The sequence below is a fragment of the Tursiops truncatus genome, chromosome 4 (genome assembly GCF_011762595.2).
Source record: "Tursiops truncatus isolate mTurTru1 chromosome 4, mTurTru1.mat.Y, whole genome shotgun sequence".
NCBI classification, from domain to species: Eukaryota; Metazoa; Chordata; class Mammalia; order Artiodactyla; family Delphinidae; genus Tursiops; species Tursiops truncatus.
In genome coordinates, this window is record NC_047037.1 from 89,221,244 (window position 1) to 89,248,775 (window position 27,532).

General features: G+C 36.1%; 1 protein-coding gene across 1 annotated transcript in view; it reads left to right on the forward strand.

The window, feature by feature from the left end:
• The window catches only part of IFT57 (intraflagellar transport 57), a 60,552-nt gene extending 34,103 nt beyond the window's left edge, over positions 1-26,449 (forward strand). Inside the window, exons 6-11 of the mRNA XM_004320564.4 lie at positions 193-315; positions 20,353-20,424; positions 21,214-21,345; positions 22,832-22,894; positions 24,704-24,770; positions 26,049-26,449. Coding sequence (XP_004320612.1) covers positions 193-315; positions 20,353-20,424; positions 21,214-21,345; positions 22,832-22,894; positions 24,704-24,770; positions 26,049-26,227 — 636 coding nt within the window. The 3' untranslated portion in view covers positions 26,228-26,449. The remainder of the gene's footprint in view (positions 1-192; positions 316-20,352; positions 20,425-21,213; positions 21,346-22,831; positions 22,895-24,703; positions 24,771-26,048) is intronic.
• The last annotated feature ends 1,083 nt before the right edge of the window (positions 26,450-27,532 follow it).

The window sequence follows — 27,532 nt, forward strand, 5'->3', positions numbered from 1 at the left end:
CTTTTCTATTCTACCAGGTTGGTGCATCATTTTCTTTCAACATGGATAAGAGGACAGAAAAAAATTTCTTCTGCCGCTGTAATTTTAATACTACCATGCTTGATATAAATTGTGCAGTGCTGCTAAAATGCCTCAAAATTTTACCATTTCTTTTTATAAACTCTCAATCCTGTGATATCTTTCCTTTCTTAGGATATGAACGAGTCTGCCAAACAAGAAGATATTTTGGAATCCACAACAGATGCTGCGGAATGGAATCTAGAAGTGGAACGTGTACTACCACAACTGAAAGTCACGATCAGGACTGACAATAAGGTATAGAAGAGAGAACACATTTTGTTCAGATAGATTTTTATAAGGCCATTTCAGGGTCAGGGGTACTCCCAGTTACAAAAGTGATTTAAGAAGGGATTCAGTTTCCAATGTTTTATTTTAATAGAGATTTAATAAATTGTTGTTGAATGAATAAATAATGTAATATGGCCCACAAAGCAAGGAGTGTATCTTTAAAATGATTTGGAACACATCACATTTCCCTAGGATTAAGGCGTATTTTCTCAATACATTTTGATATATTTTCTTGGCAATCATATTTTGTTTAGGTGAATAGTGAATGAAATTGGAATTCTGTGACTGTATACTAACTGAGTAGAGTTAAAAAATGGTTTAGAACTCTGCTGGTTGACAAAACAGAAGACATCCTGGAAGCTACCTTACATAATCTACTCAGTACACATGATTAAAAGTTTAATATTAAGAACATAATCAAGAAATCATATGCAATAAAGATTTGGAAATTAGGCCAGATGAACTGGCCCATTTAATCAAGTTTCTGCTTACTTTTTTCCTACAATTTATGAGTAAGAACTTCAGAACAAGCTAATAGGTGACTAGACAATACTACTCTTATTAGTATTATAATAATCTCTATAAAAGGGGCTAGAGAGACATCTAGGTAAAAAAAATTAAAGGATTTTTATCCTTGGAGGCTAGAGACAAGCCCCAGAATTATGGAACAAGGTTCTAGGGAAACTTGTCACTCTACAAATGTGGTTGTATGTCTGCTCCCCAAAGTAGCAGCTATACAAAGATTGCTGTTTTCAGTGCCTTGGAAGCTAATTCATACTTCAATTGCCTGGATTTGGGCATGTAGAACTGTATCCTAAAGAAGCTAAGAAGTAGCCTAGATTCCTAGGGCAGTCCTAAAATAAGATAAGGACAACAGAGGTCTTCCTGGACTGTGAACAGCTGTGGAACAAGCTTTATCTGGAGTAAGTGGGCAAATCCTACAGCCTGTTTACAATATATTTACCCAATCATTATGGAGGACAGCTATTATTTGAGTACATTGGGGGTAAATTCTCTGTTTATGTATCTCTCATATGTAAATACATATTAATAAGAATTTCTTTCCTGATTTGATCTCTGCTGGAAGTCATAATTTTCAAAAATGGAATTTTTTTGTGAAAATGTAATTTCTGATTCTTTAGTTTTGTCAGAACAAATTTTCTTCATACAATTAAACATCACTATTATTGCGACTGTAGTTAGAACAACATGTTAAAATAATTGTGTAGTTGGGAACTCTCAAGTACATCTTAGTCCCGTGAGGAAGCAAGTTTAATTTGTTTACTTTCAAGATAAGTAAACTCTTGAAATCAAACATCTCACTTAAAATCTAATAGGATCACACGAGTGTGTGTTTTTTTTTAAGAACTGTCATTGATCTCCACATAGTAGAAGTAACTGAATAAAGAAAGAGAGAATATAAATGTAACTGCTAACCTATACAGTTTTATAAACCAATACTGCAGTAGTCAAAATCCTGGATTCTTAAAGAATCAATGTTCTCCTGATTTGGGGAAGAATTAACTAATTCGGGGTTGGACTCTTAGTCTCATGCCATTCATTACCAGCCTTGACCTTATGAGGATATACTGTGTCATTAATTATACAGTCCATGTTACAGGCAACATTCGAAAATGTTAGATAAAGTTTTGGGGGGGTTGGTATTTTTTCGAATATGTGAATGTCATTTTGAGTTTAGATTTTTGTGGTAAAAATACTGACATAGAGTCCAATTTGATTGCTTTTTCAGAATTCTTCTCTAGATAATTTGGTCCTTGTGTCCAGTGTTTCGTAAACCCTTCTTTCTCCTAAGTATTTCAGCTGTAGCAAATGGGAATTACAGCTTTAGGGTCAATTCTTTATTCAGCTTACTTAAGAAAAATAAAATTATACATTGATTTGAGAAAATAAGGGGCTAATGAATAGAGAAATGTTTTTCATGTATCGGAAATAAAGTAATCTGGTTATACATGTGGTTTCTCACGGACTCATTATCCTCCTTAATCAGGAAGTGTTGACACCAGAATCATGGTTGATCCCATTCTTCCTCAACTCCTAACTACCAAAACCAAACCCTCTCCTTTACTTTTGGACAAAACAATAACCTCTTACTCACTGCAGGCATTTAGGACCTTTCAAGATTTCAACTTCATGTTTGAGGGGGAAGAAAAGGAATTAATTACTTTCAGATCAATGTGTTTTACTGATCAGTGTTACATTAATTTTTAAATAGCATAGAGATGTAGGAGATAAGTAATATAGGGTCAGCACTATTTAAAACAATGATAAATTTCTTTAAAATTACCTTGTGTTAGAAGTAAAAAAAGTCCCATATTTATTTGGCACTGGATCAAATGTTTTGCTTTTTTTTCTTCACAGGTTCATTTTAGTCCTTGTATGCTTCCCAGCAGTGTATTATATTAAAAAAGTAAATCTTCTTTTCCGTTCTTTTTGCATATTATAGTCTGTATGCTTGATGACATCCTGTCATACACCAGTATTTTATTTTGTATATTCTTCATAATGTAATCAGGTTTTTATTGCTAGGCTAGCTTATTCTTGTTTCTGGCACTACTTGTTACTATTACCAGTTCTCAAAGAATGCAAATAAATTTTAATATTAGCTTAAACAAATTACAACTGGGAAAATAAGTATGTTGCCAAAACTGCAAATAATACATTCCACAACTGAAGATAAAGGATTTTTGTCATATGCTGGCTTGAATGGACTGTATTAGCAGTTCCCTTTTTAGAGCTGGGTATAGAGAATGCTCCTGGTGATTACTTCTAGAGTAGCTATATACCCATCTCAGATCTGCCTCAATTTGGAATAATGTATCTGAAGACAGTCAGAAGTTTTGCCAAGAGAGTTGATAAATTCAGCAAAATCCTGGGTCATTAACCAGGTCATTAGCCAATCCTCGTTAAGGCCTCAGTTCTGACCAAGTGAGTAAGGCTCAGGCATCAATTCCTTAGAAGGGCAGTCTGAGGACACCTAAACTGGAGTGGATGTCGGTGCCACCTAATAAAATCGTCTACGAGTATAATACATCCTGGACTTTTTGTTCTTTCCTTTCTTTTTTTTTTACTCTTTATTTCTCTAACTCTTTCCTTTTCTGATTTTTTTTATCTCTTTTTTATTGTTCTTTATTAGACCCCATAGTAGTGCCCACAAGTGTTATATAACTACGCTGGTGGAATTTAACACTAAGAGCAAACATCTGTGATTATACTCACTAGACTTAAATCTGTAACTGGTCAAGAATTATCCTAATCTCTGAGTCTTTTTAAAACACAATTTTGTTGTTAATTATAAAAATAATACAGAAGTAATATTTCAAGGGGAGAGGAGGCAGGTAGTGTACTGTGAATTAGAAGCTAGGGATTACACATTTAGTCCCACCATCAAATCCTGATTTATTGACCCAGAGTTTCAGAAACTTAGTAGAACTTTGGTAGCTATAAAGACCCAGAGAGGATGGAGCCTATCTCACACACCTTCCCTTGACACCCAAAATTCATATTTCTACCACTTACTAGCTGTGTGATCTAGGGCAAGCTACTATAGCTCTCTGTTCCTCCTTTCCTCATCTGTAAAATGGGACTAATTATATTCCTTACCTCATGGAGGAGTTGTAAAGAAACAAGAACAGTGTCTGACACATAGTTACTGCCTAATAAATGTTAATTATTGTTATGTTACAATATTGTTTTGTAATATTATTGTATTCTATGATAGCTCTCTTAGGTTTGTATCTGTATCGGTATTCAGGAAGAATTTACAAAATTCCTGCCCTAATGCTTCCATCACTTAAGGGAATATTGATAACAATCAGCCTTATATTTTTACCTAGGGTGTAATTGGATTCATATAAGTATCACTTTGGTAAATCTTTCTAATTTTTTCCTTAGTAAAGGTATATATGATATGATGAAAATAATAATAAAAAATGATATTTACTAAGTGTTTGCATTGTGCCAAGTGCTGTTCTTAGCACTACGTACATTGACTCATTTAATCCTTTCCACTGCCCTATGATATGCAGGTACCTTTTACTACAGATGAGGAAACTGAAACACAGAGAAGTTATTTGCCTCTGCCTAGTAAGTGACAGATATGATATTTGAACCTCCAACCCAGGCTCTTACCTATTCAATTAGTGACAATATAGCATACTGGTGAAAAGCACAAATTCTAAACTCAGGACACTTGAGTACTCATCTTGAGTCTAACACTTATTAGCGGTTGGAACCTGTGGGTAGGTTACGCAACCACTCTGTGCCTCAGTTTCCTCATCTGTAAAATGGAATTCATTATAAAGCTTACCTCAACAAAGTTATTAAAAGTATTAAATGAAAAAAAAAAAAGGGGGCTTCCCTGGTGGCGCAGTGGTTGAGAGTCCGCCTGCTGATGCAGGGGACACGGGTTTGTGCCCCAGTCTGGGAAGATCCCACATGCCGTGGAGCGGCTAGACCTGTGAGCCATGGCCACTGAGCCTGCGCATCCGGAGCCTGTGCTCCGCAATGGGAGAGGCCACAACAGTGGGAGGCCCGCGTACTGAAAAAAAAAAAAAAAAAAAGTATTAAATGAATTAACATATCTAAAGCACTTAGAATGGTGCCAGAAGAATCACTTAATATATGTTGACCACTATTTCTGTGGGCTTTTATGTATGGTGCTGAGATTTTACCTCTTTTTTTAACATATCATTTCATCATGAGCATTTTCCACATATCCTTAAAAATTACAAACCATACCTTTAGATGGCTGTCTGTAGTGCTAGAAGGTTACTGTCAGTCTCCAGCTGAGTGCTTGGTAGAGAGATGGCTTGGCCAAGCTCAGCAGGTTGTGGTCAAACCAGGAGCTCTAGGATCTGGGTGGAGAAATGACAGGGCATTGTCCTGCAGGAACTGATGCTTAGGATATGGGCAAGCCTAAGGACCAGAAGATCTGAGAACACAGACCACTAGCAAGAAATGGATCGGCCAGTGGATCATTTTAGAGAACAAGTGATTGTTGAATTTGGAAATCCAGCTGAAAGAGAAAACATGGAGAGCAAGAAGCAGAAATGAAGATTAAATAGAAAATGAAATTTAGAAATCTTGTATACTTACTCATTGCTGCAAGAATGTAAGTCAGACCAGCCTGTAGGTTGTAGCTGCTTTTACCTGTTTTTAACCGTGTGAGGGGCTCTTCCTCAGGGTACTTTATGATAATTATTGAAGGGTAATATTTCCTACTTGATTGAAATATTTTAAATTCCATAATAGTAATTTTTTAAACTTTTAAGTGAGTCAGTTGACAGTTGCTGAGTTGAATAATAAAATGGTTGAAGCTGAGCTGCGAAAGAATTCTGCATGTCCTGTATTTCTAGGGGAATAGAAAATGTGAATGCATATTCATATAGATTTCACTCTGTATTTTTGATTAATTTTGATTGCTAAATAAATACTTAATGCCGTTTCTTGAGGAAAATTATTCTATCTTTTTTAGTTTCTGTTTTACTATTAAAAACAGCAAGCTTTTATTTGGCTTTGTGGAAATAAACAGAAGCCGCCTAAATGAGAACAGGCAGAGGCTATTCAGAGCTTGCCATAGCAAGGGAGTCAGCCATCACTACTTGCGTCGGCAGAGAACTTAAGGCACGCAGGGGAATTTGAAAGACGTGTAGTGGAAAAAAGGGAAGGCTTCAAGTATGTTCATACGTGACTAGAAATTTGGAGGTGGGCTCACTAGAAGCAGGGCCTCTCATGTGATTGGTTTAGGGGAGGATATTTGGCTTTGTCTAATTGGTCCTACATTGGAAATGTGGGGCGGGGCGGGAGAGTGCGGTTTGAGCAAAAATTGGGGAAGCTGACAGTTACAAAGTCCTTGCTACAGAGGTCAGTTGCTACAGAGGTTATATTTGGCTTCCTGCACTAGGTGCCACAGATTGTGGGTCAGGATTCTAAATATTTTGGGTAATGATCTAGCTGTTATCTGTTGTCCATTTGTATGTTCAGTTTCTCAACTTCATTCATTGAACCGAGGGAAAGTGTCTTCTTAAAATGGTCACTCTTATTAATCTTTATCAGGAGAATGATTCTTTTCAAGTCAGGGGTTTTTACAAAGAAACTAAGTAATCATTAATAATATTTATTTCTGTTCCCCAGAATTAAAGAAGAGCAGCAAGCGTGAAATCAGTTTTCAACGAAACCTTACATAGGCCCTTTTTTTTCAATTATGCAGTATTTATTCCTAAAAGATTGTATATTGTAATGATTTAATATTAGGTATATAATGCAATGAACAAATGTTCTATCATGCTTTAATGCCCTGTGGATATTGTAATTAGAATTTTGATTAATGACTTAAATAGACTTTTTTCCAAATTATAATTAAATGTTTCCTGCTTTGTTGTTTTAAAAGATAGTTAGCTAGGTACCCCCTTCATTCCACCAAAATGTCTTTAGTAATTATGTAAATCTTCAGGTTCATTACAAGGAATTTAGATAAAGAGATTATTTTTTATTTAAGGCTTAGGAAGTACTACAGCATGTGTGTCTAATTATTTCAAGCCTTTGCTTCACTGAACTGCTTTTTTACATCCTTACCTGTTCTTCAGTGTCCAACTTTCTGAAGGTTGCAGTTGTAAAAAGAACCTTAAACTTAAAATTTCAACTCTAAGCAATTGGATTTCGTTTTAATGTAAATAAACCGTACAGGTGTTGCCTTGGGTAATTCACAGCAGGAAACCTTTTGGGAGTCTTTTTGCTAAGGATGGAATCATGACAATAGTCTTGAGCCCTTGGGCTCTCTAGTCACTGTGAGAGCTAAAACCTAAGAGGGAATAGAGAGGCCTTCATTAATCAGCAGGTGGAATTCCATTTAAATGAACCTGGGAGGACCACAGAATTGCCATATTAGATCTAAGTCTCTTGAAATTGGAAGCCAAATCATGCAGAAATGGACAATGGTAGGCTTCCTCTTTTCACTCTTGTAGACACATCTATATCTGGAAGCAATGGAGGGTATTTTCTTTCATTCCGAAGCAGTGGAAGGTCACCTTGCTTTGACCTTCTGCCATCACTGTGTTTGGATGCAGAGTAATAAAATTTAGCTTTCTAAATATTTCTGACCTGTAGGGATTTATAAATTATTATAGTTTTGGAGTAAAGAGCATTTCTCAAGACTTGTACTCTGGTTGCCGGATAGGCTATATTGATAGGTTTCTTGCAGTCATGAGCAAAAAAGTATAATATATTCTGTGGGCTAGGATACAGGAATACCTTTTACATATATGTTCCTCATAAAATGGAATTCTGCCTGTTATTTAAATAACGGAGAAACCACGTTTATAATTCTTACAGATGTTCTGGTAGACAGACCTTTTGTTGAAACATAGTCACACAATTTCTAAAAAATAAGGAACCAAATTTTTAAAAATCAGCTTTTGCAATTACCAGTAACACATGTAAATACAGGTGGCAATAAGTTGGTCTTCATGAGACTCCATGCAGGAGTAATAGCTCCAGTTACTGTCACAAATGTTTGTAATTGTATCCATTGCTGCCAGACAGTAAATGCTTTTTAATATAGTAAGGCCATAAATGTACATGCTGCTGTTGTTTAAACAAAATACAATTTTCAGCAAATTTATCCTTGAAACACCTGCTGTAATCAGAAAGAGGTGAATGCTATCAAAATAAACTGCCTAAATTAACTAGACACATACATTTTTAGAGCAGCCGGTGTGATTACTCAACTGCCACGTCGTCTCAGAGAATGAGGGGAAGTATTCACTGATGGACTTTTACAGGCAAGCTTTCTTTAAGGGAGACTTACACAAAACAGAATACCGTTTTGGATTTTTGTGTTATTTTTAAAATATGGTGTTATTTGGTGGACTTTAAGTTGTATTCTCAAGGTCAACATTTTTTTTTTTTCCTTTGTAGCATGTAGGTCATGGACAGGGTTGTGGGAAAGAATACTATGCTTAAATTATACATTTGAAAATACTGCATAGGGGTGTAGAAAAACCCAGCCATCCTTAAGCAACTGGAAATGATTTTCAGCTGCTTCTGTCCCAGTCTTGTTGAACATTCAGGGTGTTCTGTGTTTAAAGTTAGTTGATGATGCCTTCCTTCCTATTTACCCTGAGCATGATAAATGTTTCAGCTGGATCCGTAAAGGTTTCATTTATCACAAGTTGAAATAGGAGAACAAGTGTTTTTGCTTTAGAGATTACCATCATCTCTAACTAAGGAGCATCAACAGTGGTCGATTTTTAAGGAAATAACCAATAAAGACTGCATGTTATGTAAATGCTAAGGAGGAAAGTTACTAATGCCTCACGGTCGATATACCTCAAATAGACATTTGTGATTGAGAGCATTGAGTTAATATACATTGATTATAATTGAAATTTCTAGCCTAAATACATCATTATTACAAAGTATAATTTCATGTTTCCTTTTACTTAATATAAAATATGAATTGAAGCAGAAACCATGTATCGTATGGACCTCCCTATAAAGTGCACTTTTTAATTGCCTTGACTCATTTTTCCAATCAACAGTATTAGAGCGGTTCTCACTATCAGAGTGTTTTATTACAAATTTCTTAATATTTGGACAAATTGTTACCCCCATAGTCTTTTTACCATTATATGTGATTGTTTCTTTAGGCCAAGGTAGTGACTTAATGTTTCTTAGTTCTTCAGATATGGAGATGACTCCATTTTTTCAGTTTTTGTTTTTTGAGTATCAGTATGAGATCAAAGTTTTGATTAGTAGATTCTCAAAGTTGAGAGGGACCGGCGAGGTCATCTCTTCCAGCTCTCCACCATGGTTCCTCAGCATCCTGTGAAACAGTGACATTCTGAGTCAGCCTAAGGGTGTTCCTGCATTCTCAGAAGGCCCCCAATCTCTGCCTTGCCAAATCTCTTCTCAAGGCTTGCAATGCCTTCTAAAGTCTGGAAAACCTCGCTCGGAAGATTTGTGTGGCCCATAGAAAAGGGGTGTGGATAGAATAAGCATGAATAATAAGTCTGAGTCAACATGTGAAAATGCTTAGTAGCAGATGGTAGTAAAGATAATTTCTGAGCACACATTAGAAATGTAATCATTTTACTAACAAGGTATTTTATGGAGAGATTATGGATCTCCAGTTTCAGTTCAATTACAGGCAGGTGTGAGAATCCCAGTGATTGTTATGATAGCCTTTGCTTACCCTCTATGCACACGTATTATTTTTGTCTACAAGAACAATATCTAGAAAGCAAGAACTTTCCCGAGGAAACATATGTTTCCAGCTTGATTGCCACACCCCCTGCAACAAACACACACATACAGCATACAGCACACGTACATACTGAACTCTTCCTAGGTCGTATGTCTAGTTATTTGAACACTTATGAAGAAAAATCATGCTCTCACACCACAAAGGTGTATACCACAGAAGACTTTAAGCTGCTGACAATTAAAGAAAAATGTCACATTTAAAAATTTAGGAAAGCCACACTCTGCAGCTATCCTGCAACCTGATGGGCATTTTTCATTAAGAAAGTAATCTCATGAAAAAGTTACTTAATTTAATGGACAGTCTCTCTCTTTCTCTCTCACATGTACACACACACAAATACACACATAAATGTGAGCAGTGATGAAGCTGCAAATTAATCTAACAATTAGAACAGGAAGAAGAGATGGCAAAACTGCTTGTGCAAAGTGGCAAAAGGAGGGAATACAAATAATGTTCTGTCATTAGAGAAAGGAGTGTTCTGGGTAGAGGAGGGAAATATGCTGCTCATATCCTTGCAAAGAGAATGATAAATTATTGACCTGTCCCAAAAATATTTGCTACAGTGAGCTTAGACATATGCAACTCCTTCTATCAAGCTGTCTTCTCTGCCTCTTTCATTTAGCCTGATTTCTTGCCATCAGATTTCCAGAGAATTTTATCATTCACTGTGGATGGAGTATTAAACATGTCACAGGAACATCAGTATTCCACAGTGAAATCTTGAGACTGATCGCTTTGGGACTGCAGCTCACCCTTGGCCCTACCTCTCTACCACTGCAGCTACAGTTATCATTTTAATAACTAAGTCTGTCTCCCTGTGGTTAAAACAGAGATGAATTGTCCAGATCCCCTTCCAAACAAGGACTTGCCGCCCAGCCGCAGAGAGTGCGGTCAGCAGACAACCTCCAGCTGTCTGCTCCTTCAGTGCAGAGCTGCCTAACTCAAGGTTGTGCCCTTCCAGGGGAGCCCACATCTGGCTTATGTGAGTTGTTTACAGTTTGTGACTTAAATAATGCTGATTTGAAAAGTCTTGAAGTGTCTTTTGGGAAACGTAAGTACACCTTTCTCCTGCAGTTTCTGCTGAGAGTGAAATTGCTAGGTCATAGTGTCTGCATATTTGAAAGTGGTTACACAAATTTATGCTCCTAGCAGTATCTGAAAGTTCCAGTTGCTCCCCGTCTTCATCAACATTTAGTATTGGTTCAGTCGTTTTTATTTTAGTCATCCTGGTAGGTTTGTTGTGATGTCTCACTGTCATTTTAATATGAATTTTCCTGATGACTGATGAAATTGTGCCCCTTTCCATATGTTTATCTGGCAATTGGATATTCTCTTTTGTCTTTTGCTATTGGCTTATCTGCTTTTTCTTTTGATTTATAGAAGTTCTTTATATACTCTGGATATGAGTCCCTTGTCAGATATATGTATTGCAAATATCTACTCTTTAGCTTCCTTTTCACTCTTATTGGTGTATTATGATAAAGGCGGCTTAATTTTAATATACTCAAAATGATCTCTTTTGCAGGGAGTGGAGTATGGCTAATATTTATGTTTTAATCTTTGTTTAAAGAATCTTCGTTTACTCTTTATTTAAGTCTATGTTTAAGAATCTTTGCTTCGCCCGGTGTTATGAACATATTCTCCTGTTTTCCTTTTGATGCTGTATTGTTTCACCTTTTGCAGTGAGATCTACAGTCCATCTAGCATTTATTCTTGTGTACAGTATGAGGGTGTGAGGTAGAACTCAAGATTTATTTGGTTTTCATATGTATATGCAGTTGACCCAGTTTATTGAAAAGGTTATCCTTTTACCAGTGCTCTGCTTTGTCATAAAAAGAGAACATGCTTGTGAGCGTCTGTATCTGGACATTCTGTTCTATTACATCGGGCTATTTGTTTCAGTGGTATCTTTTAGATTTTCTTTTCTGTTTATTTGTTGCTGTTATACAAAAATACATTTCTCTGTGTGTGTATATTTGTATACATCTTCAGCAAACTTGCTAAATTCACTTATTCTAACCGTAAGCCTGTAGATTCTTTTGCATTTTCTGTGTATACAATTATATCATCTGCAAATAACATCAATCTCATTTCTTTCTTTACAAGCTTATCCCTTTTATTTCCTTTATCTTGCTTGAAATACCTAGTCTGTGTTGGTTATAAGTGACATTAGCAGGGGGAAAGCTTTCAGTATTTCAGTTTTACCATTCAGGATGATGTTAGCTTTATGACTTTCACAAATATCATAAGGTAGATTAAGGAACTTTCCTTTGGTTCCCAGTTTGCTGAGTTATTGTTATGAATGGATGTCAAATTTTTTCAAGTGATTGTTTTTTTTTTTCCTTCATCTATTGAGATGACCATTTGACTTATCTCCTCTTTTTTTCTCTCTTGTTATGGTGGATTATAATGGTTGATTTTTTTTTTTTTTACTCTCTCCATTTTATTGCTAAACAATCAATATATTTGTTAACAAGCAGTTGACTTTTATGCAATAACATGTATTGTTTGTATGTCAGGCCATAAATGTTATCATTTACAATATAGCAAGGCAAAACCAAAACACAAATAAATGAATTTTTGTTAGAACAAAATATATTAAATATATTCAATAAAAAAGCAAAGTGTTTCCACAAAAAGAACTTTTACTCCCAAATGAGAAAGAAAATTGAAGCATGAAAAAAGCTGAGGAAGGAGAAGGAGGTAGGCTTAAAGCAGACACAGTTTGTCACTGGCTGTGAAAGTTTATGGTGCTGGTTTTTGTATGAACATATGTCTTCAGTTGTCTTCGTGTACTTGGCAGCAATTCCAACAAGTGGAAATGCTAGATTGTATGGTAACTTTATCAACTTTTTGAGGAAATACCAAGTGTTTTCCACAGGGGCTGTACCATTTTACATTCCTACCAGCAAAGAATTTAGGATTCCAATTTCTCCACATCTTTGTTAAAACTTGTTAATTTCCTTTTCCTTTTTTTAAAAAAATCACCTTCCTAGTGGATATAAAGTGGTATTTCATTGTGGTTTTAAAACTCTTCCCTGATGACTAATGATGCTGAGTATCTTTTCAAGTACTTGTTAACTATTTGTGTATCTTCCTTGGAAAAAATGTCTGTTTACTCATTTTACTCACTTTTACTCATTTTTTAAATTGGGTTGCCTTTCGTCTTGCGTTATAAGAATTGTTTATATATAATGGGTACTATCCCATTATCAATTATATGATTTGTAAACATTGCTTCCCCTTCTGTGGGTTACCTTTTCACTTTTTTGATGGTTCCCCTTGAGCCAAAGTTTTTAATTCCAGTGAAGTTCAACTTATCTGTGTTTTCTTTTGTTGCTTGTGCTTTTGATGTCATAATTAAAAGGCCTTGTCTAATCCAAACTCATGAAGACTTACACCCATTTTTTCTCCCAAGAGTTTTCTAGTTTCAGCTCTTATATTTAGGTCTTTGATTCATTTTGCGTTAATTTTTACATTTTGTGTGAAGTACAGGTCCAAATTCATTGTTCTGAATATGGATATCCAGTTGCCTCATGACTATTTGTTGGAAAGACTGTTCTTTTCCCATTGAATGGTCTTGGCCCCCTCGTTGAAAATCAGTTGACCACAGATACGTGGGTTTATAACAGTATTACTCATAATAGCCAAAAGGCAGAAATAACACCAATGTCCATCAATTGATGAATGAATAAAGTAAACATTGTATATCCATACAATGCAATATTATACAGACATGAAATAATATTCAGCTTTAAAAATAAAGGAAATCCTGACTTTTGTGACAACATGGATGAAGCTAGAAGACATTATGCTAAGTGAAATAAACCAGACGCAGAAAGACAAACATTGTATGATCTCTGTTATAAGAGGAATCTGAAATAGTCAAATTCATAGAAGCATGTAGTAGAATGGTGGTTGCCAGGGGTTGGGGATAAGGGGAAATGGAGAGAGATGATTAAAGGATACAAAGTTTCCATTATGCAAGATGAATACATTCTGGAGATCTAATGTAAAGCAGTATGAATATGGCTTACAATACTGTATATAATGGTTGATTTTTGAGTATTAAACTAACCTTGCATTTTGGAATAAATGCAACTTAATCATGTTATATTACCTTTTTGTATATTATTGGATTCTATTTCCTGGTATTTTGTTGAGGATTTTTATATCTGTTTACAAAAGATATTAATCTTTAATTTTCTTGTTTTTTAGGTGACTTTGTCAGGTTTTAGTGTAACACTATGCAGTTCTTGTAAAACAAGTTGGCAATTGCTCTCCCTTTTTTTCCTGTTCTCTGGTAGAATTCATACAAGGTTGCTGTTATTTCTTTCTTAAATGTTTGAGAAAATTCACTGATAAAGCCATGTAGGTGTGGCTATTTCTTTGTGAGAAAGTTTTTAATTATATATATATGTTTATCCTAAAATGTTTTAAATATATTTTTTCACTATACAGTTGATATATAAATACATTCTTATAAAAATTCAAATATTAAAGATAAAACTAAAGTCTCCTTTAACCATTGCCCCATTAAAATTTTTAGTTATGGCTTTACTGCATTTCATCAGGGGAATGACATAATATGATATAGTGGTCTTTGCAGGTTTAGGCTCTACCACTGTGTGGGCTTGGGAAGCCTACTTTAAAGTAGCTGCATCTCAATACCCTCATAAAGTTTTTAAGAGAATCGTATGTGATGATGTACGAACAGTGCTGAGCATAGTGCCTGACACTTATGAAGCCTTCCTTGAATGTTAACATGGAAGTTGTTGTTATTAGACTTAAAAAGATATCAAAATGGATGTGAAGTACATAGGATTTCCTCCCCAGGGTGATCTTGAAAATCCCTAGAGAAAGTGAATTCAGAGCTGAAACAAAGGCCTAAGAAAATTAAGGCCTAAGATGATTAAGAAAAAAGGCCTAAGATGATTAAGAAAAAAATGGGTTAGGCACCTTTAATGGAGGGAGCCCATAAAAGCCCTTGTAAATATTTTTATATTCATTAAAATAAAACTGCAAAAGCAGAACAATGAATTAAGATTTCATCACTAATTATTCATAACAGAATTGAGGGAGGAACAGTAGAGGATAGAGGAGAACAGTAGAGAATAGAGGAGAAAAGTGGGGTATATGGCAGAAGTTGCATTTTGTGATGGACAGCAATTCAAGGCACGTCAGAGCCTTGGGGCCCTGCGCCTGCCCTTGGGAGAGAGGCAGGGCCCCTGCTGCCAGAGTCAGCTGTGCTCTGGCATGGACTTTTCGTGAGCCCAGGAGAAAACCATCCCAGTACACATGAAGGTGCCTTCCTCAGCTTTTCTGTATCAAGAGTCCTTTGGCACTCTGCCTCTCCACACATAAAGAAGCTCAAACTTGGGTGAAAAAAAACCTGAGAGTTTGACATTTCACAAGTTGTAAATTAGTGTAACTTATACACAGATAGAAGTTCCATTTGCCATGCTTAGCTCATGTTTCAGTCTGTCTTTCCCCTGCAGTTTCAGAGAGGTACTTTAAGCACTGAGCTGGAGATCCAGCCAAAGAAACAAAATGTCTCTGTGTCCGCAAAGGAAACTGTTCAGGTGCTGTTCTGTTGAAGGAAAACCCAGAGATCCATATAGTCTTCCAGTCACCTTAACTTCTGCGAAAAGATCTCATACGTTGTGATTTTACAGTATACTGTGAATCACCATCTGCAGAGATGTCATCACAATTCTCCAGTTTCTGAAAAAGGGAGATATATAATTTGGTGCTAAAGAATTTGGAGCCAGGAGGGGAGTTATAGTTCAACAATACCTTTGCCATCTACCTCACAGGTGACAGAGAGAATTACACATGAGAGTTTGTATGAAAGGATTTTTAAAAATAGAAAGTCTAAAGAAATGATAGTCTATATCGTTATTAGTCTTCTCATTTCCATAGAGAGGAAATGTGCTAGATTAGGTGAAAAACTCAACTTCAACAGAGATCAGAAATGATGCTTAATAGACACACACGTAGAGCACTTTGGGATAGGTGACTAGTAACCTCCAGTGGCCCATGTGGTCTCACTTGATATATAACAAAAAGAATTCTTGGTTTACCTTAGATACTCTTTGGTAGTTCATTTTATCATAAAGAAAAGCAGCATATAATATGTGGGAAAAGCACTGGTATGGAGTGCTTTCCGCTTTCCAGACATAAAACTTTGGAAAGGTCATTTAACCTATCTGATTCTTTTTTGTCCCTCTAAATTGTGTATATATACTCAGTTTTTTGGTATAACAAACCACCCCCAAATCACAGTGGTTTACAATAAGAATAGCATACATTTATTCTCACTCAAGATACACATCTGCCAAAGCGTGGCACAGCTGTGGCTCTATTCCAGCTATGTTCCATGTTTCATATTCCCAGACCTAAAGGATAAACCCCTCTGTGGGGCATGCCTATTATCATGGCTGAAAGAAAGGGCAAGAGAGCTGGTGGATGCCTCTTACAACTTCTGCACAGTCCTGGCATAGGCCATGTCCATCATCATTCTACTGGCCGAAGAGAAGCACATGGCCAAGGCCGGCATCACTGGAGCAGTGAAGTGCAGTCCTCCCACAACCAGCCAGCAAGTCACATAACCCTCTTACAGGGAAGGATAGTGGTGAAAAGGAAGGGATGAGAATATGTACTTAGTGCTCCAAATCTTTGTGAGTCTCAAGTAAGGAAAGATGTTTAAAAGTGCATTGTAACCCAATGGATTCTCTCTTATTTAAGAATAGTTATTATTAACAGTTCCTTTTACTGTTACTTATTTGGAGGATCAAATCCTTACATATAATTAAAACCTATATTCTCCATTCTTACCACAAATGTTTGTAAAGTTTTTAACCATCTCAGTTGCAGTTTTTTAAAAGCTGTGTATTCATGTCTTTAAACTGTTACAAGTACAGTCATTTATGTTCTCTGTTATAACTATATTAAACCCCTTTAGGAAACGTCTTGGGCACCCAGAAAGTTTTTGACATTTTTTCCCCGGATGATTAAAAGTGACAAAATTCTCTTATAGGAAATTTGGAAAATGTTGTTAGGATGAGGAAGAAATTAAAAACACCAGTATTCAAATCCCTGTGTTAATACACACATACAGATATACACAAATATTAATTTTTACTAAATTAGACAGCTAATGAATATACTCTTTGGCAGTGTTTTTCCACATTACTGTATGTTGTTAACATGCATTTTTTCTGACTATGAAATATTTTGGGGAACATGAATTTAACATTTCAATATACAATACTAATGTATTTAATATGCAATCATATAGAATTATAAAATCCAGTAATAAAGCGATCACTTATGAAACCACTACCCAACTTGAGAACTAGACCATTACAACATCCTGGAAGTTACCTATGTGCTGCTCTGCGACTGCCCCTTCCCACCTTTAGGTAACAACTGTCCCCTGGTTTGTGTACTGTCATTAGCTGCTGCTGCCTCTTCTTCTTCGTGTTTGTGTGTGTGTGTGTGTGTGTTTTCACATATGTGTGTATCTCCAAATAGTGTGTATCCTTGAGTTTTACTTTGAGCTTTATAAAAACGGTATCATACCCCATTATTTTTAGGGATGAAATGAACATTACAAAATTAGTTGAAATTGTCCCTCTACTGTTAGATAGAGAGTCTTCTGCTGTTTTACACAGAACTTGTACATTGATCTTTGTGTGTATCCCCAATTATTTCCTTGGAAATAATTTCTAGAGGTGAAATTGCTGGGTTAAAGGGTAAGAACACTTTTAAAACTTATATAAAAATAGCTGTACATCAGGAAGTGTGTCCACTTAGAAGATTTTAATGAAACAAACATTCAGATTTGCCTGATGGATAATTATAAATCATTACTAGCTTTCCACTTTGAAAGGCAATAAGAATACACAGTGTTCCAGTGGCTTATCAAATTAAAAGTGCAAAACCAAATTCCTCAATAATTCAGACTCCCTGAAATCTACTCTGTTCTTGTCACACTGTGATATTACTATCCTCTCAGTTCCTCAGACTAGAAACCTTACAAACATCTTCTCTCTACTGGCCCACCTCCACTTCAGCCACCCCTCACTTCCCCTTAGTCAATAATCAAGTGCTGCTAGTCTGTGTCTGCAATGTCCCTCGAATCCATCCTTTCCCTTCCATTCTTACAAGCGCTGCTCTAATTAACCCCTGCTAATCTGTCATGTGGACCGTGACACAACCTCCTAACTGGTCTGCTATCTGTCTTCAGTCTCTTGCCTTTCTAATCAGTCCTTCACTCTGTACTTTCCCAAAACACAGACTTGTCTTTAAAACTGAAACCAAAAGTCGTTGATAGCTCTCCATTATCTACAGGATAAAATCCACACTCCTTAATTAAAGCCCTTGATCTAATTCAACCTACCTCTCCAGCTTTGTTTCCTTGTGATTCACCTTCCACACCCCACCCCAAGAACTTTTTGTGTTATATTCTAGCCAGCCTAGGCTGCCTGTTCCCTATATACTTTCCTGTTTTTCTTTGTTCTTGTTACTCCCTCAGCCTAAAATACCCTTACTCTCCCCCTCCTTTCCAGTGTGTTGAAATGCTACTCATGCTTCAAGGTGCCGCTGAAATGCCAGCTCCTCCGTGGAGCTTACCATCAACGTAAATTATCATAGTTATACTTCTTAGATGAGTCAGGCATGTTTTCTTCTCTCAAAGTACTTTGAATATCAAAACATGAAAAAAATACATTTTTTACATTTGCTGGATAGAAAATAATGCTGCGTAGAAAAAGCAGAACACAAACTATTTTAAACACATCAATTACAATAAATTTTAAAACTATATAATATATGTATAGATATATATATGTGTGTATGTTTATACATTTATATATGTATATATACACACATATATATCGATTGACAGAGACAGAGACCGATAGGAATACTTGAGTTTGGTGTTTATTAAGCTTCTAAAATTCTTTTTGGAATCAGGCAGGATGAGTACTTCTTTAAAAGATTAACATAATGATACTTGTTAGGTTTATTATCTTTCATAAAGATGCTTGCTTGGGCTTAAGCAGGTTTCCATTTTGAAGCTTAACCATATTAGGTCTCGTCGCAGGAGGCCAGCCAGTTGCTTCTCCTTCCTGTTTCAGTGTTCACTGGCTGAGCTGGAGGGGCCTGTTTCCTGGCCGCATCTGTCTAGCCGTAGTCACAGGTGGTGAACAGTCCCCTCAACTGCAAAATGAAGGCATTGCTCTAGATGACTGTTAGACGGATGAGTAGGTGATCTTCAAGGTCCTTTCCACGCTCTGTATTCTGAGATACTTTCCGCTCATGAGACAGAAAAATGCTTAAGGACAAAGGAAAGTGCTGTTTGTTCTCTGCTCTAGCTCTTTCACTGGTGTCACGCAGCCAATTCCTCCTTTTATTAACTCTGAACTGCCAAAAGGTACTGCATGGGAATTAGTGCATTTGGCTTCTGATCCAGGTGTACCACCACCTCTGTGGCCTTGGGTGTGCCCCTTTCTGTCGCTGGGCCTCTGTTTGCCTATCTCTGCAATGATGAAGGTCAGGCTAGATATTCTTTGAGGTTCTTTGCAGCTGTAATGTAATTGTATAATTGGTATGTGTGAAGTACCCAAGGATTTTTTTACCCTATGGTCACTGGCCCACGTTGCAAAGTTAAGAAGTCAGTAGAATGGGATTATTCACAAAATTGTTTTTCCTTCACTAAATAGTGTAGATAGCAAAGTGGAGCGTCAGGGCATGCAAGCAGATGTGTGTGATTGAGGGATATCCTGGCTCCGTCACTTACTCCAACTCACCTTAATATATTTTCTCTTCTGATGAGTATTTCTCAAGTCTTAAAATTGTTACCTTTAGTAATGTAAACCAAAACATTTTGAGGATCTTTTGTAGGAAATTAAAATGTTAGATTAGAGAGTTCAAATATGCACACAGGGCTTCCCTGGTGGCGCAGTGGTTGAGAGTCCGCCTGCCGTTGCAGGGGACACGGGTTCGTGCCCTGGTCAGGGAAGATCCCACATGCTGCGGAGCGGCTGGGCCCGTGAGCCATGGCCACTGAGCCTGCGCGTCCGGAGCCTGTGCTCCGCAACGGGAGGGGCCACAGCAGTGAGAGGCCCGCGTACCGCAAAAAAAAAATATATATATATATATATATATATTTATATATATATATATGCACACAAATTCAGATCGGTCTAGCAGTAGTACAATACATCTCAAATATATGAACTCTAACTATCATTACAGACTTCCTTTCTTAAGAAAGAGATTCCAAAGTCCAAAGAAGCGTCCCACTTTAATTTCAAGGGACAAGCTAATATTTGATATATGTTACTTGATTCCAGAGTTGCTTCTGGCAAACATAATTGTTACTGTTTAAACAGGTATTTTTTTCTAGCAATTAGAATTTTTTTCATTTTGATGGGTAGTCATAACTATTAACCACCAGCAGTGCAGGGATAATTTACATTCAAATTGTGAGACATCACTCTGTGAATACATAAAATAATTTAGATTTATTTAGAACCTTTTATCGTAAAGTGCTCTACACACATTTCTTTACAATCTGATTGCAAGCTATATATAGGACTCTCCTACCTGAAATAGGGCAGCAACCAAAGTAATTAAAATAAAGGATACAACTTCAAAAAAGTAGTGGAAATGTAGTATGTTTTACTTGTTCCTGTATGCTCTTATGCCTATAGGATTGGAGAATCCATGTTGACCAAATGCACCAGCACAAAAGTGGAATTGAATCTGCTCTAAAGGAGACCAAGGTATGTGAATTACTTCAGATGAGTACATGAGTACATTTACTCATCTGTGTAATACCTATTAAGAGAGAACATGAAAGGAAAAAAAGACCCAATCCTTGCCCTTGAGGAGTTTCCTGATTGAATGTACCATATTATGTTTCAACAGCCCTAACACTTAAACCAACTAAAGAAAGGTAACTGTATAAAAGCAATATGATATATACCTAGTATATTATTACATACTCTAGATATATAGGTAGGCACATTAGAATCATTTCATCATTCTTTCCCCACTGAATCTCAGGGGATAACAGCATCAGCCCAGCAACGCCTAGAACCTACAGCTTCCCAGGCTTGCTGCCCTGCCAGAAATAGGGACTTTTGGAGAACACCACAAAGAAGCAAAGCTGGAGTAAGAAGTTATGGGTCCCAGCCTAGAGCTATAAGTTTAATGATCTACTTCCAACTGGAATATTCCAGTCATCTTTGAATTGTGCTATAAGAAAATTGTGTTATTCCCTTACCTACTTTGATTGTGGACTTTCTATAAAGCACATTCCACTCACATATATTTTAGATTTGCGTAAGGACAAATAAATTGACTAACACTACCAGGTGCTTTTTTATTTTAACATTCTGCAAAGTGTGACTAAAATAATTTTCATTACAGACTTTTTTGTTGCTGAAAATTTCAAACTACTTTTTCATTGGTGGTTGAGAATTTGTGAGATGAATTGAGGGAGATTTAACCCATTTAAAACTACTTTTGAAGAATATATTTGTGAATTCTCTGTCTACTAAAATTTCTAGGGACTTTTGGACAAACTTCATAGTGAAATTAGCAGGACTCTGGAGAAGATTGGCAGCCGGGAAAAGTACATCAACAATCAGCTTGAGCACTTGGTTCAGGAATATCGTGCAGCTCAAGCCCAGCTGAGTGAGGTAACTGAGGAATGATATCCAGGGTTCATTCCAATTAATGACCCTAATCCCTAAACTTGACACAGCACTTTTTTTTTTTTTTTAAGTTTTTGGCCTCACCCCACTGCATGTGGGATCTGATTTCCCCGACCAGGGATTGAACCTGCGCCTCCTGCACTGGAAGGCAGAATCTTAATCACTGGACCGCCAGGGAAGTCCCGACACAGGACCTTTCATTTGAGAATCATGAAATACTTTTCACAAACAGCAGCACATTGATTCTCTGCCCACTTTAGGAAGCAAATACAACTTGTCATCTCCATTTTACATGTGATAGAAATTATCTCCTAGAAGTCTTTAAATGTATTTCTTCATTTGATTTAAGTAAAAGAAGTCATATTGCTGAGAAACATGGCTTAGAACAGGAACAGAGTGTCAGGACACCTGGTTTTGTTTCTAAGTCTGCTGTTAATTTACTGTCTGAGTAGGAGGAAGTGGAATAGTATGCATTTACATGTGTCAGGGAGAAAAGACATCCTTGCCATTGTGGCTTACAACCACATAATAAGGAATATGAAAGCAAGACACGTTCGAAGGCAAGCAGTTTAATTAAATGAGCAAATTTTTTAATCTTTTCAAAGTTTCAGAAATTCTACCAAAATAAAATAAAACCTTCAGCCTTTGAAAGCAGCAGTGCTTTGTTCCAACAGTAGGGATCTAAAGGCTTTCCTTTGGGATTTATGCCCCCTCTTCCCTGATGTTGAGGAAGACTAATGTCTTCCTCAACAACTGCGAATGTCAGTTGAAGGCATATTTTTTTCTTTCAGCAGACAAGGTTAGAAGGAGAAAAAAATGGAAATAAACTTGAGATACTTCCATACTTTCAGAAGTTCTCAAAGACCAAGCAGAAAGTAACCTTCACTGTTTTATTATTTGTTTAATTAGTTATTCACACATATACACGTCTATTTGCAAATGTTTTTACTTCTAAAATGCTATAAAAAGTCTCTGATTAAAGCCACCCTGTATCTCTCAAACATTGATATTAAATAATTGATTAAGTTCGTTCCCAAGGACATATTCCATATTGTCATACTGTTTGTTAATCCTTATTACTTACTGACTCTGATGCTGTATTATGATTTATTTTTTAGAACATGTTTTCTCTGCATAGCACGCAGATTAGATCGACCAAGAGCCGTTGTCTAAACTGTTTAGGAGTGGCTGAGGACAGTTTTTATTGTGAACCATGCCCCTGTGAGTTACACAATTATTATATGAAGGTTAAGGTAGTTCATCGTTGTATAGTGCTCTTGTTAAATACATGGTGCCTATGAGGGACATAAAATAGCTACCGTTAAAATGTCACTTTTCACAATAGTATTCACAAACAAGGAGGGGCGTTGTCATAAAATGATATGCAAAAATTACAAACACAACGAGGTCATATTTAAGTCATGGGCTTCTGTTTTGAACTTGCCATTAAACAAAATGTTTTCTCCCTCAGGCAAGGGAGCGTTACCAGCAGGGAAACGGTGGAGTAACTGAAAGGACCAGACTCCTGTCTGAGGTACATACTGTGTGCTCCTGCCAGATTCTCACCTGTCAGCGGGGTACCATGGTTCAGAGCCATGAATGGTTTAATCTGCTACTGCCGTGGGTTGTTTCCTCTAGTAATTGCCTCCTGTGGCTCTTAAATCCTTTCCTTCAGGAGAAAATCCCTAAATTGTCTTATCAGTGAATCAATTACCTATTTATATACTACTTGTTTCCACAAAAATGCCTGAAGTTGTTTTACTAAATGTAACATAACACATGCTCATAATATTAGCACATTTATAATCTTCCTTAATCTTTTTTAAAACATAATTGTAATTAATATATAGAAGAGTAGGTAAAGCATTGACTTAAATATCTTATAATAAATTTTAATGTTAGTCTTTAAGATATAAGATTTGTTTTTAGTGCTTGTTGTTAGTAACTTGTGTGTGATCCTGCGTATTTCTCTGTCCACAAATTGGGAATGGCTTGTAACCCTTTCCCTTCTAAAAACTTATGGAATATTTACATATAGTGTATTTATTTTCATCATCTTGCAGGAGATGTAAGACCTAACATATAACATACTACATGAATTATATTAGTAATACATATATATTATATATTAGATCTTACCCATGTATATTTATATATGTATATTAATAATATATACTCCCATTTTTCACTGAAGAGCTGAGAGGAAAAAAAACCTTACAACAAGGTCAGTAGCCAATATGGGACTAAAGTCCAAGATTATCTTTGGATACAATCAAGTATAATTGTCACAAATTTTTCTGTATAATAGAATTAAGCTTCTTTTATGGAGATTATTTGAAGAGTAAATAGTTATTTTAAAATACTAAAAATATAACTTTAGAAATATTTAGACTCTAACCCCGTGGTGCTTCTAGGCAGATAAAACATTATACAGAAGTAAAGTGCTCACTTATGTTAGGTAAATTAACACTTGAAGGGAGTCCAGGAAACCATTTAGTTCTTTTGGAGTATGTAGTTATCCCCAGTTGTAACATTTCAGGTGCCTGAAAGAAGTTAATTTGCTTTTACTTGGATGAGCACTTTATTCCCAAGGAAGTTTTTACTCACCAGCATGATAAAAATAAAGCCTACTAAGTTACGATTATGGTTTCATTCTAGATCATATCAAAATTTTTCAATTTTTAAAAGATATTTTCTACCTACATTTATGCTAGTTTGGAATTTATAGAGGCTATAGGAGTATAATTTTGAGTATGATATAGAGTACAGATTAGAGCCAATATAACAGCCCAGTGTGCCTCTTGGAGTTCATGGATTAGATAAAGTAAAGCAGTTAGAATATTTTTATATATACCCATATGGTATAAACGTTATTTTTAGTGTCCTGTAGAGGAAAAGGTGGCATATTCTCTTATAAAACTGTAATATTAAAGATATGTAGTAAACTTCTAGAAATTTAAAATCTTTTTAGGATGTTTGTGCTGTTTTAGTTAATAACTGATCATTAGAGACTGGCATGGTAGATGCTATGAGATAACTGCAAAGCTTGAGTGCTTGATGCCTAAAAAAACAACTAGATCGTTTTTATTCTATCATGTTACAACCTGAGACAGTCAATAAAAGAATAATTTGGTGAAGTTTAACAATAGGAGCACTCTCAGAAGATAAAAAGCTTTTCATGTCTGCATACTTTATTATTCAAATTATGTCCAGAATACTGCTAATATCTTTGTATCCCTTTATGTATGTATTATATCTGAATTAATTTTTTAATACATCATACAAAAATTTTGAAAGTTTATTAAAATACAGTGCTCATGAAAACTTTTGTTTTCAATGAAAGGTTACAGAAGAGCTAGAAAAGGTAAAACAAGAAATGGAAGAAAAAGGCAGCAGTATGACTGATGGTGGTAAGTACACACTCATTTTAAGAAGAAAATGAGCAAAAGAAGAATATATCTTTAAGAAATCTATTTTTTAAAGAGGTATTAATAAATAGGAAGGCTGCTTTTTAAAATGAATTTGTTTGAAGGGGAGGTACATGGTGCAAAAATGAGGTCTGATAATCAGTATACTGTTTTCCTTATAAATGAACTGAGAAGAGTCATAATTTTTTTTACTATCATTTAGGATTTTTAAAAAAATTCAAACTGTATTAATTCAGAAATAGAGTAGGAGATAGTTAAATATGCACTTTGTTATGCCAGTTTAAAAAAATAATATTTTGTTCTGTTTTCATCAAATGAGCTTCATTATTCCATTTTATGTACAAAAAAAGCACTAAGTGTACGCCCAAACAGCGCAAAGGTGGTGATGTGATGACCTTTTTTTCCCCTCTTCCCTGGGGAAAGGTCAAAGACTGGGCAAGGGTCAAATAGAGAAGAATTAATAATCCTGCAGTAATCATCCTCTGTTGTGAGCTAGTTACTTTGACATGGCCCAGTGGTGATTGCCTAAGGCCCTTCGTTGCTCTAGAAAGATTTTCTAGAGTTCTAACAGAATATACTGAGTGATCTTTCAGAAGGTGATGTATAGGGGGTTTGTAGAATGTTTGAATGAGCCATTAGCTATGTCTTAAAGGTAGTTCTTCCTTCTCTTTTTCTTCCATTGTATCCCCTTTTCCTTTAGATAAATATACTAGCCCCTTAAAAAATATTGAAGACGTTCTTGGGCTTCCCTGGTAGCGCAGTGGTTGAGAGTCCGCCTGCCGATGCAGGGGATATGGGTTCGTGCCCCAGTCCGGGAAGATCCCTCATGCCACAGAGCGGCTAGGCCCGTGAGCCATGGACGCTGAGCCTGTGCGTCCGGAGCCTGTTGCTCCGTAACGGGAGAGGCCATAACAGTGAGAGGCCCGCGTACCGCACAAAAAAAAAAAAAAAAAAGTGTGTGTATATATATATATATATATATATATATAGAAGACATTCTTAAACACACCTTTAGCAACTCTTCCTCTAGAAAAGAAAGGAAGTTCAGCCTCAGTACCTCAAATGCTGCATCATTTCCCAACCTAGAAATCTCAGGTGTTTAAAATGCCACAGCAAAACTGTGTGAATGTCAGTAAATTGTTGGCTGTGTTTTTAACCCCACTTTTGGCTTAAGACAAAGTGAGGAAAATGTCATACCATTCTGTAATACACTGATACTCCAAATGAACATTTTTATTCCATGTTATTTTCATTCTGCAGCTCCTTTGGTGAAGATTAAACAGAGCTTAACGAAGCTGAAGCAAGAAACTATTCAGATGGACATTAGAATCGGTGTTGTGGAACACACATTACTCCAGTCAAAACTGAAGGAGAAGTCCAACATGACCAGGGACATGCATGCCACAATCATTCCAGAATCTGCAATAGGCTCTTATTAAAACATATCGTTTTTCAGGCTTCTGATTAGTTTTTTTATATCAAATCATATTTCATGTTGCATAGACTTCAAAACACAGTTATTCCTTTAAAAGCATGTTGAACGGGTATTTTTTACATATATACATACATATTGTATGTGTGTATACATACAATGATGATTATGGATGGTCAAAGCCTTTGAATTGAATATAATATTTAATAAAGTAATGAAAAATTCTCACTTTCAAAGAAGCTTTCACTAATCATTACGTGTGTTAAAGCCCCCACCTGGTGGCTCACTGTCCTTATGGTTCCGTGCACTTGAGGAAGAGGTACATGATGCCATATGTGTAGGACCCATGCTTTCTGCAGGTGCTGCCGCTGCTGTCAGCACATGGACCTTTGACATAAGCCTGGCCCCTTCCACTGGATCCACACACAAGTACTTCTGCACCCAGAGGCAGCACCCAGTGATGGCTGGGGATTCTTTCCAAGAACCCAAACTACCCTTGCCTCAGCTTTATGGTTACCTAAAATTACATTTTTTAAAAAGAAAGTATCAGAAAAATCTTCAGTATCTTTATTAACATTTGAAGTTTATTATTTATCACAGGCATTTCATGACTAAACTGATTTTATATCTTCTATGATCTAAGGCCACCTAATAAAAAATAAACATTTCAGTCGTGTTTGGCTTTGCTCCTATAGTGATGAAAATGTATATACATTTCTCAGTTCTACTTTTTTCTATGGTATCAGCTATACTAAGGAATCATGTTGTAGCAGAAGGAGAGACAGCAAGTCATGTCAAGATCAACCTGCTGATGCTGGTGATCTTTACTTACACGTATTACTGAGCAACTTTCTAGTCTGGGATTTCTAAATTGGTGAAATAAGCAATATTAGAGTGACCAACTTGGAACTGGAGGAAACTGGTGAGATGCACTCAAACCACAAGATAGTCCACATTTATTTTTTGAAAAGAAGGGGGAAAGTAAATTTACCTAGTGATAAATTTTGATAAGAATACATATATATACAACAAAAATAATAAAATCCCTTTCTCATTTTTATCTTAATATTTTATCCCCACCCCAATTTCTTTTTTTAGCCATTACTTTCTAGATATATACCCTCACACACACAAATCTTTTTCTTTCCTTCATACTCTCTCTAGTTCAAGACTGAGTTTAGATAAAAGAAAATCAGTGTGTGTAAACTATTACACAAGAGGGTGGCAATCGATACAATGGCAAAGTCAGTTTATTTAATTTGGGATAACAGGCAGTTTGAAAAAGTCCAAAATTTTTCCCTTCCTGTATGGT